This window comes from Silurus meridionalis, chromosome 17 (genome assembly GCF_014805685.1).
Source record: "Silurus meridionalis isolate SWU-2019-XX chromosome 17, ASM1480568v1, whole genome shotgun sequence".
NCBI lineage: Eukaryota > Metazoa > Chordata > Actinopteri > Siluriformes > Siluridae > Silurus > Silurus meridionalis.
Genome location: NC_060900.1, coordinates 20,727,299 through 20,745,677, shown reverse-complemented (window position 1 = coordinate 20,745,677; position 18,379 = coordinate 20,727,299). Strand labels below are relative to the sequence as shown.

At 37.9% G+C, this 18,379-nt stretch overlaps 1 protein-coding gene across 4 annotated transcripts in view; it reads right to left on the bottom strand.

The window, feature by feature from the left end:
* nphp4 (nephronophthisis 4) overlaps nt 1-18,379 on the bottom strand; it is a 203,524-nt gene that overhangs the window by 119,114 nt on the left and 66,031 nt on the right. For all 4 annotated transcript variants that reach the window (XR_006928342.1, XM_046871942.1, XM_046871945.1 and 1 more), the window contains 2 exons: nt 15,158-15,318; nt 7,683-7,797 (listed from right to left, as the gene is read on the bottom strand). Coding sequence is in view for 3 of the 4 variants with exons in the window: in XM_046871942.1 (XP_046727898.1) it covers nt 7,683-7,797; nt 15,158-15,318 (276 nt within the window). In the remaining variant the exon portion in view is untranslated. The remainder of the gene's footprint in view (nt 1-7,682; nt 7,798-15,157; nt 15,319-18,379) is intronic.

Below are 18,379 nucleotides of genomic sequence, written 5' to 3'. Positions count from 1 at the left end.
TAAAACACATTCATATTCCAGACTTAATCAGGGTGTAATACTGTATCAGCATGGCTTCCATTCCATTTTTAATGGCATGCAATTCAATCAGAAGTGTGACAATTGAAACCAACTTTACCACCCAACCAGACATTGACCTGAAGAATACCTCTAAGTTCTGTGAGCGTTATTTAAAGAGCAAACAGTCAGGTGGAATGTTATCTATAATGGAATGGCCTGCCCAGACTCTACACCTAAATCCTATTGAACTGCTCTGGGATGAACTGAATCACAAGGTCAGAAAGAAACCTTCAACGGACGAAGAACACCATTGGCAAGACTTATAAGAAGCATGACAAAGTATTTATAAACTCTCCGGAGTGTGCAAAACTGTTATTCGTGCTAAGAGAAGATTTTTCAATGAAATAAAGTTTAACATCTGTGCATTTATATATTTCTTTGGTAAATGGTAAAAGTACATTGTAAAAAGTAAATGTTCATACCATTAAATTAACTAGTTTGTTCCATACAAACAGAAGGAACATGAATGTGTGTCTCAGAAACTATAAGTTTAGGTGATTTCTTTGATAAACTTCTGACAAGCACTGTAGCAATATGTTTTTTCTATCCAACCAAAACCATTCCATATACTGTATTTTCAAATGAATACACTAATATTAATCAAACACCACATTTTCAAGGTGCTTTTAACACAGGAAATCGCCACCCCCATGTTTTTTCATCTGAAGCTGTTACTAGGAAAGGCATTAAAAGCTGAGAAATATGAGCACTGCTCAGAAATCCCAACTCGGTGACGTGTTGACAGCTGACGCAATTAAAAAGTCCGGCACTTTCAAGCTTGTGAAAGCGGTTTTCACAGAGACTACACCTCAGTCGAACACATTTTTTTGATTTGAGCCAATCAGACAGCAGGGTTCTAAACTCAGAGCGATGAGAAGCCTGGTGTCTCTGAGCTGCAGTTCTTCCTGCTATATTCATCAGTGCGGTGACGTCCACCAAATCATCCTTTAACACAAGCTAAAAATACACAGACCCACGCAATTTGTCTCTCTCCCACATCCTCACTTTCTCACTCTCTTCATAAAACATTTACGCCTCCTTTTTTTAAGAGAAAGTCTAATTTGAGAGCAGGTTAGTGAAAGAAAAATGTGCGATTTTAAGTATTTCATATTTACAATAGGGGGAAAAAAATGATGTAGTATGAAGGATGGGGATAAATGTAAAGATGTAGGAAGAATTGTGTAAAGGTTTTCCCTTCTCATCACTGCTGGAGCGAATTGCTATATGCAATGAGGTTAGCTATTAGCTGAACGCCAGCTCTGTTTTCTGCCTTTAATTGGAGACTCCTGTGACCTGAGCCAGTGGAAAACGGAAGCGCCGATGCGCTAACGGCGTCCATCCTGCCCGGCGCACTGCAGTGCAATTTCACCCACACGTGTAACCGACAGAAGCTCTCCCGTGACTTAACCGAGGTGACGCTCGTTCATTAAACACTCTGCGGCACGGACCGAAAGAAAACAAGCGCATCTCGTTTCAGACAATGTACTCTTTCATTTGTGTCAAATCGGACCGCAGTAAGTTTGTAATGAGGCTCTAGTGGCGCATGTGTGGGTAGGTGTTTGTGTTTTCTTGGTCAGTATATTTTTAAATACTTGAATTGAGGCAATTTTGCAATGATTATTCATTGTGTAACTTTTTTTTTTACAGAAGGATGCGAATGATTTGTATGATGTGGGGGTGGAGCCATGGGGGTGGAGCCTGGGGGGTCTGGGGGGAGCAATTGGAATCTCACCTAAGGTGCCAAAAAGGCTAGAAATGGCCCTGTCTCAGGTTGTGTATGGGTGCGAGGTCTTTCCACGGTCATACAATACAGGCCAAATGACTATATATATATTTTTTTTTTTATTGATGATTGCCGTAATTTCCGGACTATTAAGCGCACCCAAATATAAGCCGCACCCACTGAATTTTACAAAGATTTTTATTTTGAACATAAATACGCCGCACCTGTCTATAAGCCGCAGGTTCCTACATTGAAACTAATGAACTTCACACAGACTTTAACGAAAGACAGTGTCTGTTACTGCGCTTGTATCTAAACAGTAGCCTACCAAGAAAGTCATTGTTCACTGTCTTCCTCCTTCCTTTCACAACAAGTTTTTCTTTTGGCATCGTCGTGCGTTTAAAAATCACCATCGGTGAATCTTTTCTCCCGATGCCGTGCAGCTCAGAACACAGGTGAAGTGCGTTTTTTCATGCCCAGTTGTTTTCAGCGTGACGAATGATTCGCATTTCCTGTAGACAGTCCGAGTAAGCGGCAGGTCAAACGTCAGAGGAACCTCATCCATATTTATGATGTGGTGCAGCCCGATTCAGTGGGAGCGCATCTGATTTAATAGAGTTTCATTGGTTCACCTGAACCCGTTCGCCAATTTCATTGGTCTAATGTTATGGGGTTCAGTTTTTTGGCTTGAAGTTTGTGAAACCGGGAAAAACCCAGGAAAAATCCATATATTAGCCGCTTCATTGTTTAAGCCGAGGGGTTCAAAGCGTGGGGAAAAAGTAGCTGCTTATAGTCCAGAAAATACGGTATACATGCCAAAATGTTCTCAAATGTGTTAATTTAAATTTATAATAAATTTAAAAAAAAGGAATGGCTAATTTAACTCTAATTATAAATTAGGGTATTTTTAAATACATTTTAAATTAAGTTATTAAGTTATAAATAAATAAAGTAATTTATTTGTTTTTAAGCAACAGTTATCAGGTTTATCTTCCTACATATAAACGCTATTGGATTTGGCTGATTTGCAGTTTGCTTGATTGGTCTCATGCTTGTTCTTTTTTTCACCCTTTAAAAAAATAACTATTCGTTCAATTATCAGTTGTTCCGTGGTCGGTTCCAAGAACCGCAGACAACTTGCTATCAGCAAACATGTCACAATATCTCATTTACTCCCCACTTAGTTTTCGCTGTGTCACAGTATTCAAAAGTGCGAATAAAAGCAAAGTTTGCAGCGTTCAAATAGTGAAACTGATATCGCACAAGCAGATATCATATGCTTCGTTGTGGGCTTCAAAGATCATCTTAATCTGTCTGTTCGCACTCATCCTCGTTACATGCATCAAAAACCTTCTGTTATTGATTTGAGTAAAAACAGGACAAAAAGACAACACACATCCAACCAAATGTGATGTGTAGATTTTGTATGTTGTGATTAACAAAAGGTTTGATAGTAATTACTCTGATGACTGTAGGACATGGTTTTTGACAGTATGTCAGTCATTTTGGGCAAATTTAATCTAATCAATTGACAGAGACCTTATATTAGAAGTAGAACACTAAAAGCTGAAAAAAAAAAAAAAAAACATGCCACAAATGAAAGACTATAAGACTGTAATAAAACCTGTCAGGTATAATTGCAAAATATGGTTTGAACCCTGTCACAGCTCCAGAATCTCCAGTTTAACATTGGAACTGTGTTACTGACTGCGTGAAGTTTCTCTCCTTACTCTCCCTATGTCTATATGTATATATTGTATGTATATGTATATATTGGTTACTTAGACCTCCTTCTACCTACGTTTTGGAGACAAGGTGAGGGAGGCGAGATTGAGATGGTTTGGACATGTGCAGAGGAGGGACATGGGGCATATCAGTAGGAGAATGCTGAGGATGGAGCCACCAGGATGGAAGGAAAAGGGGAAAACGAAGGAGGAGGTTTATGGATGTGGTAATGGAAGACATGCAGGTAATTGGGTTGAAAGAGGCAGATGTAGAGGACAGGGGGGTATGGAGACGGATGATCCGCTGTGGCGACACCTAATGGGAGAAGCCGAAACAAGGAAAAGAAGAAGAAAACCTCCAAAATCCATCCCAGCTAATCTAAAATGCCCATAGACATGAATCCATCCAGGGTGAATTTCCATCTCAGGCCAAGCGTTCCTAAGATAAGCTCTGGATCCACCATGTCCCAGATCGGAATAGAAATTAATACTTCAAACTCCTTGGCTACAGGCTACACTTTTCTTCCTGAAAACAAATTTGACTACAATACATCTACAATAAACCAGCAAGAAAAAAGTTTTTTTTTCTGTCAAAACGTACATGCAAGCAGTCCAACACACTGACTCACGAGACAACATCACCAGTCGAACTGCTTTTTGTTTTGGACACACCTTGCATGCTAGATTTATACTAGTAGTGTTAATGCGACCAATTGGATGGAACATATGGCGTATGGGTCTCCAAAAAAAAAAAAATTCCAAACAAATTTCTTTCAAAACAATCAAGCAATAGTGTGTGTATGTGACATTTCTGAATTAGTTATTATTTTGTTAATTGTTGCTAAAAGCTTTTGAGGCTAAATGGTGCTCTACTTGCTGGGTTGCGCAATGAGTCTGGAATGAAGACTGTCTATAGACTGACCTGCTGAAGCACAGCATTGCGTTTATATGGGTTTTATTATTAAAGCACTAATAAAGAGAAGATCCATGCAGAAGCAGGACTGGGAGCCAAGGAGAGCAATGGGATCGTGATGGGATCAGTATAGACTCGATATGTGCAATCCCATAGTCCTGCACCTCGGTTCGTTCTCTTTCTTTTGCCATGTTTCTTTACAATGTGTTTATTTACTGGGAGCTCTCCTGCCAAAGATGGCTGTTTAATTTCCTCTGGGACTGACACACTAATACACCAGAGACAAAAGACAGCCAGGGAGAGACAGACTGACACAAATAAAAACAAAAAAACAATCAAAGTAAGTGAAACAAGAAGAGACATAAAATAAAAGAATAAAAAAAAGGGGCAGTTGAGACATCTTTTAGATCCACTTTCTCGCTTATATGTGTGTGAGCATCTGTGTGTGTGTGTGTCCATCCTACATCTCAGCTGCCACTATGTATTTCATACTGAACTCATACTTTCCAGTATAACATAAAGGAAGCTATGCCTGCTTTGAAACGTGTGACGGCATGAAAGATTGCTTTAACTGCAGATTAACACGAATGCACACAGAAATTTCTGAACGGCTTGACAACCGAGAGCTTCCTTTTCACTCTGATCACAATATACAGGCCTTTAAACCACTGCTGGATCCTTTACTGATGCTCCATTTCAGCTCGGAACTTTCTGTACTTCTGCTGAACGGTTTCACATTCACGCATTAGATTTGCACCTCCCAAAACCAGTCTATAGTCACGACTCAACTTACCATAGCCGCATAATCCAACCTGGATATTGTGCTGGACCGTGCATTTCACACATAGGCCTTCAGTAGACTTCATATTAATACCATTCTTCTGACGATTTGGGAGCAATCAATATTATGATAAACGCAGTATAACCCATTGAACACAATTCAACAAGTCTCTTTTCACTGCAGCCACAACCACACAGCTCACATACATCATCTTTAGCACAAGCATCAATTTTAACGTCATAAAATGACCCCGTGTTTTTGGAAATGAGAATAACATTATTAACAATTTTTTTTGCAGATTCTACAGGGGAAAAAAAATGCAAATGTAAAAATTGTTTATTAAAAAGCTTAACGTTTGGAACTGTTTTGGCTGAGATTTCTTTAAAATTTCCAGCTTTTCTTATAATGTCTGTCTTGTAAATGGCCTTGTAAGTGTATATGCAACCATTGCATATTGTTGACTGCATTGTTGAATGTTGTTGAATGCACAATGCAGTCTGCAGCAGATGTGATTTTAGAGATGACAATGCAGGGTTAATTCAAAAAGAATTAACTGATTTCATTACGCAATATTTTATTAAGGAAAAGAAATACGAAACTCCAGCCAAGTCACAAGTATTATACTCAGAACCAACTGAAATAACTCATCTTTCAAATGGTCACTGACTCATTGCATGATGATGCGTGAGAACTGAAGCAATGCGTCATGATATTGGTTCATTCTTTTTGAATAACCCTGTATATATATATATATATATATATATATATATATATATATATATATATATATATATATATATATATATATATACAGTACAGACCAAAAGTTTGGACACACCTTCTCATTCAAAGAGTTTTCTTTATTTTCATGACTATGAAAATTGTAGAGTCACACTGAAGGCATCAAGGGCTATTTGACCAAGAAGGAGAGAGCTGGGGTGCTGCGCCAGATGACCTGGCCTCCACAGTCACCGGACCTGAACCCAATTGAGATGGTTTAGGGGTGAGCTGGACCGCAGAGTGAAGGCAAAAGGGCCAACAAGTGCCAAGCATCTCTCTGGGAACTCCTTCAAGACTGTTGGAAGACCATTTCAGGTGACTACCTCTTGAAGCTCATCAAGAGAATGCCAAGAGTGTGCAAAGCAGTAATCATAGCAAAAGGTGGCTACTTTGAAGAACCTAGAATATGACATTTTTCAGTTGTTTCACACTTTTTTGTTAAGTATATAATTCCATTTATAATTCCACATGTGTTAATTCATAGTTTTGATGCCTTTAGTGTGAATCTACAATTTTCATAGTCATGAAAATAAAGAAAACTGAATGAGAAGGTGTGTCCAAACTTTTGGTCTGTACTGTATATATATATATATATATATATATATATATATATATATATATATATATATATATATACATACACATATACAAACACATACACACACACACACACAGACACACACACACACACACACACACACACACACACACACACAAACACACATACACACACACACACACACACACACACACACATACATACAGGTAGTCGGTTACAATGACCTAATCATAATTTGAAAATAAGTTGAGACCTAGCCTACCCAAGAGTCTTAAAGAAAGTGATCAGTATGGGGTAGTATACTGTAATTTCATATTAATTTAATAAATTACAGTACATAATTGAGCAAAACAGAGCAATTTACACTATTGGACTGTATAAACTTTACACTAATTAATATATGTATGTGGCAGTGGGTGCATAGACGAGTGGCGGTTCGTGAGTAACAGGTGGCGTATAGGCTGCTACTGTACATTTGCGTGCCAATTAAAAACTTGAAGAAAAGAATAAAAAATATACTTTTACTTTTAAAAAAATCTTTGACTAAGTTTTTTCATAATGAGCAACCAGGTGGAGGTGATGGTGCAAGAAAAACAATTTGAGGAAGAAATCTTGTAGGAACCGAACTGAAAAAAGAATGCAGCCCGTGCATATGGCCAATCAGCCAATCAGTCATTATTATTTTTATATATATATATATATATATATATATATATATATATATATATATATATATATATATATATAAAATATAGTTAATAGAAAGGCTTTTACTTATAAAGCATGACATTTATGGAATCACAATAAAGAAAACATTGTCAGATACAGCTTATAACCAGTTCCAGTGAAATAAATAACTATAAAATTGTACCATCTGTTCTACGTCTTTTTTATTCTTTTTCACTCTTTTATTACTCTATATTTATTCTTTTTGTTCTACTCTGCAGGCTTTTATTTTCATCACTTGTTGTGTCTCTTATCAGTTTTATTTTGGTTCGACTGGTGTTATGCTGTTATTTATACTTTTTTTACCCCTTTTTTCTCCTCACTCTTGTAGTGCTGCTTTTGAGACTATTTTGACTGTGAAATGCACTACACAAACACAGCCAACCCGCTTTAACACTTGGACAAGCACGCGTTACCTTTCCGTCTCCAGCGAGGGGAACGGAGAAGACGTACTCCAGCTGGAAGAGAAGGCTGAAGGCTGGGTGCTTTATCATTCGCAGCTCCACTTTACCACGGAGCATCATGACGGAGCTGGAGGAGAGAGAGAGAGAGAGAGAGAGAGAGAGAGAGAGAGAGAGATGGCCATTAATGCTCAGCACATGCATTATCAGCCAGAAAGACTCAAACTGTGTATGTCTACCACGATTAAAGAGATCTATTTACTGTGGTGACTCACAGCACATGCTCAGGGTCCTGATTCATTCATGTCACAATAAGCAGCTTGCACTGGTCCTGTACCCTCATTTTATAAACAGGGCTCCTTTTGCTAAAATATTTCTGATAATATTTTACTACTTTTCTCAAATAATTGTATAGCTCAAGGGCATTGTATTCATGTAAAAACTATTGGATTTCTATTCACCAAATGTGATTGTATGCATTATTACAAGAATTCATGTGTTTACCTGAACTCAGAAAAGGTTAGTTAAAACTCTGTGGTCAGTTTGTGTGACACAAGGTTCATTTACAGACTCAAGCCTTTATATGGTGGGTCACTGTCTTTCACGGATTTTCTTCAAGGACATCTGAGCACACTGCCATAACTGTGCTTAACTGTAGGGATAAAACTGATCAGGTGATACGCAGAAACTAGATTTATCCTGACACCAAGCTCGGCATAGTGACGGAAATATCCGGGTGTCTGACTATTCCTGTCTTATTATATCTTCAAAATAAAGTTAACCATTCAGACTTAACAGCAGAGATGAATATGAAACGGGTGATGAGCCATACCTGGAGATTCCTTCATATAGTATAAAGCCTGCCATTTAAGCTTAAAGAGTTCAATCCTGGTTTCATAAAACCATAGAATCAGAAATTTCTAAGTTTTCAGAATCCATTAAGTCTAAGTGTCAGATTTCTTTAGTTCAGTTGGATGGAAAGCACTAGAAATTGTCTCATTGCTACCCAACATCTTTTATTGCATCTTTAAGGACATTCGAAGCTGCAGAAATGTTGTGGTAGCTTTCATAAAATCTGGGCCTTGTTACAGTCCTGAATCAGAAAGTGTTGATCAATTTATATGGGCAGAAGTGTGACCAAAGAGGTTCAAAATTGCTGTTCTTTATATCGGATTGTCGATTGCACTTCATTGCCTTCTGTACCTACTGGATGAATCCACTGCATCGTATTGCATTCGTCATGCTGTTGCCTCAAACCAACCCAACTTAATACTAATTTAAATGCCATTAACACTACTAGTAGTCATCATGGTGTGCTGCTTACCTTTTCCTGTACATCTTTCTATTAACTATTACACAAAACCTAATAATGTTTATTAAGTTATTTGCACAATTGGTTGGATACTAATTGCATTTCATCGTCTATGTATTTGTATTCACACAACTTGCATAGAAAAATCTTTTTCTCCCAACTCACTCACTAACTCTCCAGTGACCAGCGAAAAACTAGACAGGTTAAAGGCCAAGACATGCATTAAACATGTGAAAGAAGCCACCGCCTCTTTCTGAGCTACGACTGCACATACTACATCACAGAGCCACAGATGTGTCATTCTGATTGGAAAGAGAAACAATTGTTCCACAAAGAGTGTTGTGAGAAAATTCCCAGGCATCTACAGACAACAGGAAATATATATAATGCTGTACACTCGGAGGCTGAATGGTTTTTAAATGCGCCACACGTACGGTACGATATATTAGCTTTAAGAAAGTGCTGCAGTACGTCTTTAACGCCAGTATAATAAGAACTGCCAAAAAAAAAAGAAAAAAGCACTGGAGCAATGCAGCAATGCAAATTATTTACTATTTAAAAGGTACTTTTTTTTCTTCTTTTATTTAGCTGCAGTTTATAGCGGCACTATTTTTGCTAATCTGTCCCGTTTAAGCGTGTACACTAAACACGGCTTTAACAAATTAAATAGTGCAAAGAGAAGCAAACTCATTAGTGGCCAATCGAGCCCACTGTGGGAAAGAGCTGTGAGAGATTACAGTGGTGTACAAGGCTAGGATTCCACTCTTCAACAACCACTTGGCACTAATGAGGGAAATAATTGACTCATGCATAAGCAGGAAGTGTACTGTGTGCTGGTGCAGTCGTAGCACTGTGCATATAATTATTAGGAGAAATAAAAAAAGAGCGACGCTGGCTTAACTGTTAGGGATTTATGGATATGTCGGCTTATCGATCGGAGGGTCATGAGTTCAAATCTCCGCCTCAGTGGTTTCCGACGCCAATAAGAACACATCAACTCTCTTGCAATGTTTATGAGATCCCAATATTGAAGGGAATCTCTCATATGTGTGAACTTGTTTTGAGCACAGTCTGGACATGAAGGCACGAAAGCTTGAGTAAACTGTTTCCAGACTGCAGGAGGTTAAATGTGTGTTTGTGGGGTGTGTGTGTAATGCTGGTGGCTTTGCGAATATTTATATGTTAAGGATGTGCATCTCTATAACTGAGGCTAAAGTGATCACATCTCAATGCATTACACACGGACGCTTTTAATTGCCGGATGTGTTCATCATAGCGGATTTCGGTGCTTGATTTGAAATAGCAGTAAAACAAATGTTTAGTGATTAAAGATTATTTTTCGGGCGGAGTTTATTATTTTATATCTGATTAAAGAAAGTAAATCGTCAATAAATGTGTGTTGCATTAAAGGTTTGAATTTCACTTCTTTATATTTATTTATTAATCAAATTAATAAAATGAGTGCAGTTAAAATGAATTAGTGTTAAGGCGTTTATTTATTTGATTTCTGACCTCTAACGCTAAACCAGACATTCTTTTTTTTTTAAGTTTTGTTTTCAGGAAGATGCAGCTCTACCTCTGCTATGTTAATCTAGCTTTTATGTGACTCTCATAACACACCTCGGTGTCTGTAGTGTTATGATACGTCATATTCATGTAGCAGCAGTGATGCTGAGAAACGAAGAGAAATCAATATGCATATAAAATATTGGTCACAAGTTATTGATCACTTTCTAAATAATAAAATTATAGTGCATCTACCAATAAGTATATATAAATAAACCAGGTTTTACTGATGCAAATATGTTAAAAATGATGCAGCGAGAATACAAATACCACTTGTATGGTGGTCTAGTGGTTAGGATGCGGCGCTCTCATCGCTGCAGCCTGGGTTCGATCCCCGATCAGGGAACCAACCCCAGCCACTCTCAGTGCCAGTCCCCAAGCCCGGATAAATGGGGAAGGTTGGGTTAGGAAGGGCATCCAGCGTAAAAACATGTGCCAAATCAAACATGCGGAGGATCCGCTGTGGCGACCCCTAACGGGAGAAGCCGAAAGACAGTTTTTTATCCAATGAAGACTTTTTTCAATCGATCATTGTGTGCTTCACCCAGAGTGTCATTCAAGCTAGAACCGCCATTGCCGCTTGGTGCTATCTACTTAGCATAACCATCCGGTTTAGCGGCAGTTCAACAGCAGAACATTTTGAGTGAAATTAATGATGGAAGAAACTCCTGACTCAAACTTGCCACAGCACCTGTGGCCTTCTTTGCACAATTTTTGTTAAACTGTTTAAAAGATAGTTTTGAGCTCATGATGATTTATTAGATATTAATCAGACTATTTTGATTAAGCAAAGAGTCTTGTAAAAAAATGATAATATGACATTCTAGGGAAAAAAAAAAATCATAATTCTTATATACTTAAGTACATTTAAAGGCAAATAGTTTTGTCTTCTTTTTTCCCACGTTTTGAACCCCGCGACTTAAACAATGAAGCAGCTAATTTATGGATTTTTCCTGTGGTTTTTCCGGTTACACAAACTTCAAGCCAAAAAACATAGCATAACATTAGACCAATGAAATTGCAGAACGTGTTCAGGTGAACCAATGAAATTCTTTATATTAAATCTGATGTGCTCCCACTGAATCCGGCCACACCACACCTCTGACGTTTGACCTGCCGCTCATTTGGACTGTCTACAGGAAATGCGAATCATTTGTCAGGCTGAAAACAACCGGGCATGAAAAAACGCAGTTCACCTGTGTTCGGAGCTGCACGGCATCGGGAGAAAAGCTTCACCGATGGTGATTTTTAAACGCACGACGATTCCAAAACTTTTCAGAACTCCTGAGAGAAATTGTTGTGAAAGGAAGGAGGAATACAGTAAACAATGACTTTCTTGGTAGGCTACTGTTTACATACAAGCCGTGTAACAAACACTGTCTTTCGTTAAAGCCTGTGTAAAGTTTATTAATTTCAGTGTAAACACCTGCAAATCTTTGTAAAAATTCAGTGGGTGCGGCTTATATTTGGGTGCGCTTAATAGTCTGGAAATTACGGTATAAAGAAAAACTAAATAGCTACCCGACGCAAGTTAGTGAGGTTAAGGTTTGGTTTATGCATAGCATTATTTCTCTGTAATAAGAAAACAAGTCAATATAATAAAATGAGAAAATAATAAATGTAATGTGTGTGTGCGTGCGTGTGCTTGTGTGTGTGTATGTGTGTGTGTGTGTGTGTGTGTGTGTGTGAGCACTTCAGTGGAATAAATTTCAAAGGCATGCTGTAGATCTCAGGGGTCTAAAGGAGTCAGAATTTAATATGCATTTAATTAGTGTAAGTAAATATATTAAAGCAGGTCTTGGACCTCCTTGCAAAGTGCAGTGAGATTAAGGGAATTCTTTGTGTTTGTGCAATGCAAAACTGGAAGTTTACACACACAGGGAAATTGATAGAGCTCTTTAAGGGCTATGGCACAGTCCTTAAGTGGATGGAAAAAAAAAAGAAAAGAAAAAAAAGCAAGCAGAAGGATTTGCAATTCTTAAAATGAACGCTGTTCGAATCTGCCAACGCGCTCTGCTATAGACCATACAAACAACCTATTGGTTTCTAAATTGGATACATGAACACAGATGTGCAAGACAAAAGTTAATAAGGAAAAAAATAATTAGGAGATTGGAGTACTAAAGTTGGGCACAATTAGTGCTACTATACATGCGTGGTGTGGAAATCTATTAATTCCCCCAAAACACCTGTCATGTCTCCGTCATGCATGACAGTCTGGCACGCCTAATTTGCTCTCAACAGTCTGCTTTCACCTTTCCCTCACACACACACACACACACATTCGCACACATTCAAAGTCAGCAAGATGGCGGCAGTGTCGAACTGTAAACGCATTGTTAATTAATCACGTTCTCTGTTCGACACCCCGAGAACCTCGTCGAATTCTCCACCCGTTCCCCTACACCGGTAACTAGATGACTGGAGGCTGCGGTTGGTCTGCGCGTTAGCACGTAGCTGCGACACGTTCTGGTGTGAACTACGAGATCTCGCACGTCACAGGCGGAGAGCTGAAAGTGGAGTCGTGAGAGACAACATAAGGGAGATGTCAGCTCGCTCTCGCTCTACTGTTCGTCTTCTCCCCGTCGCCATCAGGTTTTAAATATAGCCCTGTTTCTAGGCATAGTGGTGCGCACAGCACAAGCTGCGAAATAGGGAGAAGTTCGGCGCTCCGTTCTTGACTTTTTCACCTCGTGGCATTTCCGCCGAGCCGACATCCAGCACGAGCTAATGAAGCAGAACTTAACGTGAAGGAGGCCGCGGAGGGGGATCCTCATCCGGCCAAAGTGGAAACGCTCTGAAGAATGCGGCTCCAAAATCGAATCGGGTTTGCGTCATAAATTATGAATCGCTCACATGGAAGATGTGTAAATCATATTGAATTTATACCTGATATGAGTTCTAAGGTGCGATGAATAAAAGATTTAGGAGATGGCAGGGGGCAGTGTGGAGAAAAAAATGAAATAATAAGGTGACATACATAGTGGGTTAAAGTTTTTGGAATAAGAAGGCAGATAGTGGAAATCTAGAGTAAAGAGGAATGCCAGAAGATGCAAGGTTAGGAACGGTGATAAGCGCAAAGAACAGGGTGAGTTTAGGGTTTCCATTTAGCATGGAAAGCTTCGGCTGCCTTAGTGCACTGGTGGTTTAAAAACGAGGTAAAGGTCTGCACAACACTCCATTTTATCATCTGTGCCTTTGTGCCTACATTACAATCACGTTCCTGGCAATATATTAAAGCCTTACTCAAGAACATTTGACTCAACATTTGATGTGTGAAATGCGAAATAGCATTCACATAATGAAATCCTGATTATTTCTACAGTTTATCACATGGGAGGTCTGAATTCTTGAGACTTATTGCCCGGAAGGTGTACGTTCAAACATGTGAACGCACTGGTTACTTCCAGTCAGTTTGATCACTGTCATAGAAAAGTGGAAGCTCAATGGCTAAAATGTTGAACCTCTGATTAAAAGTTCAAATCCCAAAACCACCAAGATGTCACTGCTGGGTCCCTGAGAATGGCCCTTAAACCGCAACTGCTCGATTGCATAAAAGATAAATATAAGTTGCTCTGGGTAAGCTGCTCTATCTGCTAATTGCTATAAATGTTATTTAATGCTTTACTTTATAAACAGCCATAACCATAGTAACAGTTGCAGCTACAGATGGATGCAGAGTGAGACAGCTAATTGTAACCATTTCCTAATTACCTTACTAAGCTAAATAGATTTTTTTCATTTTTTTTGCAGATCATTCAACTCATATGAAAACAAGATTTGTGTCAGTTGGTTATTTGCCTTCCGGGACATGCATTACTGTAGTGTAATGCACACCTAGCTGTAGATTATCCCTAATATACTGTACATCTAAAATCTACTCACTTTAATTAATTTGGTTATATCTCAATCACAATTAAGATTATGGCATTTTACATTTTGATTACATAAAAAAAAGGTAAAAACGAATTTAAGGACGTGATCCTCCCTATTCACTAGTGTTTTTACCAGAAACCTAATGGTGACATAAAAGACAAAAGAGCATTTTCTCTTGGAGAGAAATCTGGACAAGGTTTCTCGAATCGATCATACATGCTGAATAGGGTAATAAAACGAGTGCTCAACTACTACAATGTTTTATGTGCAGGAATTTGAAGAAGCTTGGGCTGAATGGCTACACAGATTTAGTAATTTATTTTTTCTTAAAAAAATGGTAATGGCCATATGAAAAGATTAACCTTGGAACTCTTGAAGGCCATTACAGAAAACAGTGGGATATGGTAGAGATCAGAAGGAATCAGATCCACCACCACAATAAATGAGAAGCACCACCTAGCTGCCACTGCTGGGCCTCAGTTACATATAATCAGTTATATTTTCTAATATATTGTGCGAATTAGATAGGCTATATGACAAGGGCGTTTGCCAAATGCTATAAATGTGAAGAAAGTAATAGTATTCATCAAATGAAATATTTTCAATATTTTTTATAAAGACCTACCAGAACCCACACAATTGGAATTATAACAGTCCAATAATTTGGAATTTAAAACATTGCATTACCAGACAAGTGAGAAATACATTTTAGAAGGTCATATATACCAGGACTCACCTTTGCTTCTCAGTAGAACTCTTTTTGAGGTCACTGCTTGCGGCAGCCATTGGCTCAAGCACCATCACCTGAGGTCCATCCACCCAGCCAAGGCCATTATGGACACCAACGTGCAGCCTTCGCTCCTGCACCACCATCGAGCGCATCGCTGCACCCATTCTCTAAAGTGTGAACGCACATGAAGACATGTATCATCAAACATGTATGATCGAACATGATGACTTTACAGATCAACCTTTTCTCTATAGTTGACTAAACCTTTTTAAATAACCGCATAGATACATAAGAAGTTTGAAAAAGTTAGAATAGCATTTTAATGTTTTATTTCTCAAAATTAGAAAATCAAATTGATGTTTGTAGGCATAATGTATATAATGGCTGATAGAGATTTAGAAAAAGACTGTATTTTTTACAGATAATATTTGATGTATTTATTTTTAACGTCAAATTTAACGTTAATAACGAATTAATGCAAATTCACTAACAGGACGAATTTTATTATCGCATAAGATTTATTATTTTTTTTTATAAAAAATATTAAATAAATATAAAAGCGGCAAAATTTTAACTTTCAACAAAACACACATTTTTTACAACGTCTGTCAAATATAATAAAAAAAAAGAAACTCCACCGAAAAATTATTTTGAATTAATAAACATTTGTTTTACTGATGCACCAAGTCTCAAATCAGCACCAAAATCCGCTATGACGCACGCATCCGGCAATTAAAACAGTCCGTGTGGAAACATCGCAAAAGTTTCTTTTGGTGTCCTGATGATTTACGTAATTTAAAACACCATAATTAAAACATTTACAAGAATATTTTGTCTTCATGCTCAATGTTGAGTCCACAACTGCACCACCTGCATACATCATCTCGAGCAGAAGCATTAACATTAACCTCATAAAATGACCCCGAGTTTTCTGTGCATCTCCCCAGTTTTACTGTGGATTTGAAATTCAGGCAAATTGTGCGTTTTTGTGCAAATTATACAGGAAAGAAAACGCAAAAGTAAAAACGGTATGTTTAAAAGCGTTTTGTTTTGATCTGTTTTGGCTGACCTTTCATCACAATGTTCAAAAAGTCCATCTTGATAATGTCCTTGTAAGTTTATTCCATGACCCAATCAATTACTTCCCAGCCATAGTGGAATTAAAAAATACAGCCACTGAATCCACATGAATATATTTGAGCTTATGCAATTCGCAAGTTCTGACTAGTGCACTCTCTGACCATCGAAGAAAAGGACGTAAAAAGCGCGTTTTTAGCGAAAACGCCGTTTTTAAATGTATCCGGATTAGTGTCGATGAAGCTTAAAAAGAAAAAAAAAATGGAATAGAACAGCTACAAACTGTTACATTCACCAAAAGTTAAACACAACACAACGTGTTGAAATACTGAATTGCGGTCATGAAATCATAATGTGTGCATAGGTTGTGACACATATTACATTGAAACCAAAAGTTAAGGCTGCTAGATGATCCCGGAGTCGCCAACTCGCAATCTTATTGGTTAAAACAACATGTGCTTTAAGCTACAATCGCCCGCACTGCTGATTTCAAAGGCCTTACGGCAGATTTCTTTAACCACTAAAATATGATTAGATAGAAATTTCAATAGACATGGACACTTCCAAAAAGCAACTCAATCAATAAAAAGCTAATAAATAAAGAGAAAAGACTATTGTGGATAATTGAAAACATATTTATGAAATAAATATATTAAAAGTTAGTGCTCTTTAGACCAGCAGAAAAGGCCTTGCTGGCCCTGATGGCTTGCCATTGATTTGATATTTAACCACCAATAGGCTATGGTCTGCTATTAAAATGTACACAATTGCATCCTCAAAAAACATCCTCATTTTGCAGCAAACAGACTAAATTGAGATTTTAGGTAATGAACTTCCCAAATATTTAAGTAGGGGGAAATAAAAGGGGGTTAAAATTTATGCAAGGAACTGTATGATCTTTGGATGTTTTTTGGCCAGAAAATTAGTGGTAATTGTGTTGAAATAATAACACGTGTGAGGCACATGTGACAAATCACACACACACACACACACACACACACACACACACACACACACACACACACACACACACAGCATTACACATATGCCCTATATGTGTTTAGGCTGCAGAAGCATCTCCTTTGGCAAGCCTTGGTAGTGATTAATCCTTGGAGGAGAATGTGGGCTAATGTGTGTGTGTGTGTGTGTGTGTGTGTGTGTGTGTGTGTGTGTGTGTGTCATGGTCGCATGGTAATGCTGACATTCTGTCAGTTCTGTCCTCTGGGTTTCTCTGTTCTTTATCGATCACCTCTCTCCTCTGTTTCTAATCAAAGGAGGGCTTCTTCTCTGCGAAAGCAAGTGCATGCTGTTGAAATGACCAAAGAGAAAAAAGTGTGGTGTGGAAAGCAGCCAAAAGAAAACCATTTGCATATTTATGTAAGCAAGATATAAACATAGCAAGCATGTACTGACTAGCCTGTGTGTAAGTCTGCATTCCCAGACTCACTCACTGACTAAAGATTCTTAATTTGAAAACTTTTTGGTAAATATCTACAAATAACTACAATAATAAGTACGTGTAATATTTAAAGACTAGCTTTGGATGTTCAGCCTCATTCTTTGGTCTTCTCTTGCTTAGCTCACTGTAATGAAGTTAATGCAACTGAGTGTCTTGTTACAAAAAGGAAAAAAACAAAATAAGCATAATGATTTCCTTTTTTTATTGGAGGGACCGCATTAATATAAAACCTGTGTTATGTGTACATTACAGTTGGCAACACTGCTGGCAATGCTGTTAGAGCTGTACTCATTCTGACCAATCGGAAATGAGAACGAAACAATACTAATGTACAAGATAGAAACCTAAACAACCTCCTTTGGGCCATAGGCTGAATAAAATGCATGTTGAGGAGCTTTAATTGTTTTTTTAACTGACTATATTCCATTGCAGAGGGGAGAAAGAGAGGGCATTCTTTTCAACAGAAAATATGTTATTAAGAAGCAACAAACCTTGAAATCAGAACAGTGTTGAAGATTAGTGCAGTTTCACAAACTGCTGACGTTTAAACCATTCTAGACAATTAAGCCAATGCACTGTTATGTTGTTTGCATTCATAATAATAGCTCAAGAGGTGAATTCGGTGGTGAATGAGTCGGAAATAAGACGCTATAACAAAAAACAAAAAAAAAGATTAGGTCAAGTATAGTTTA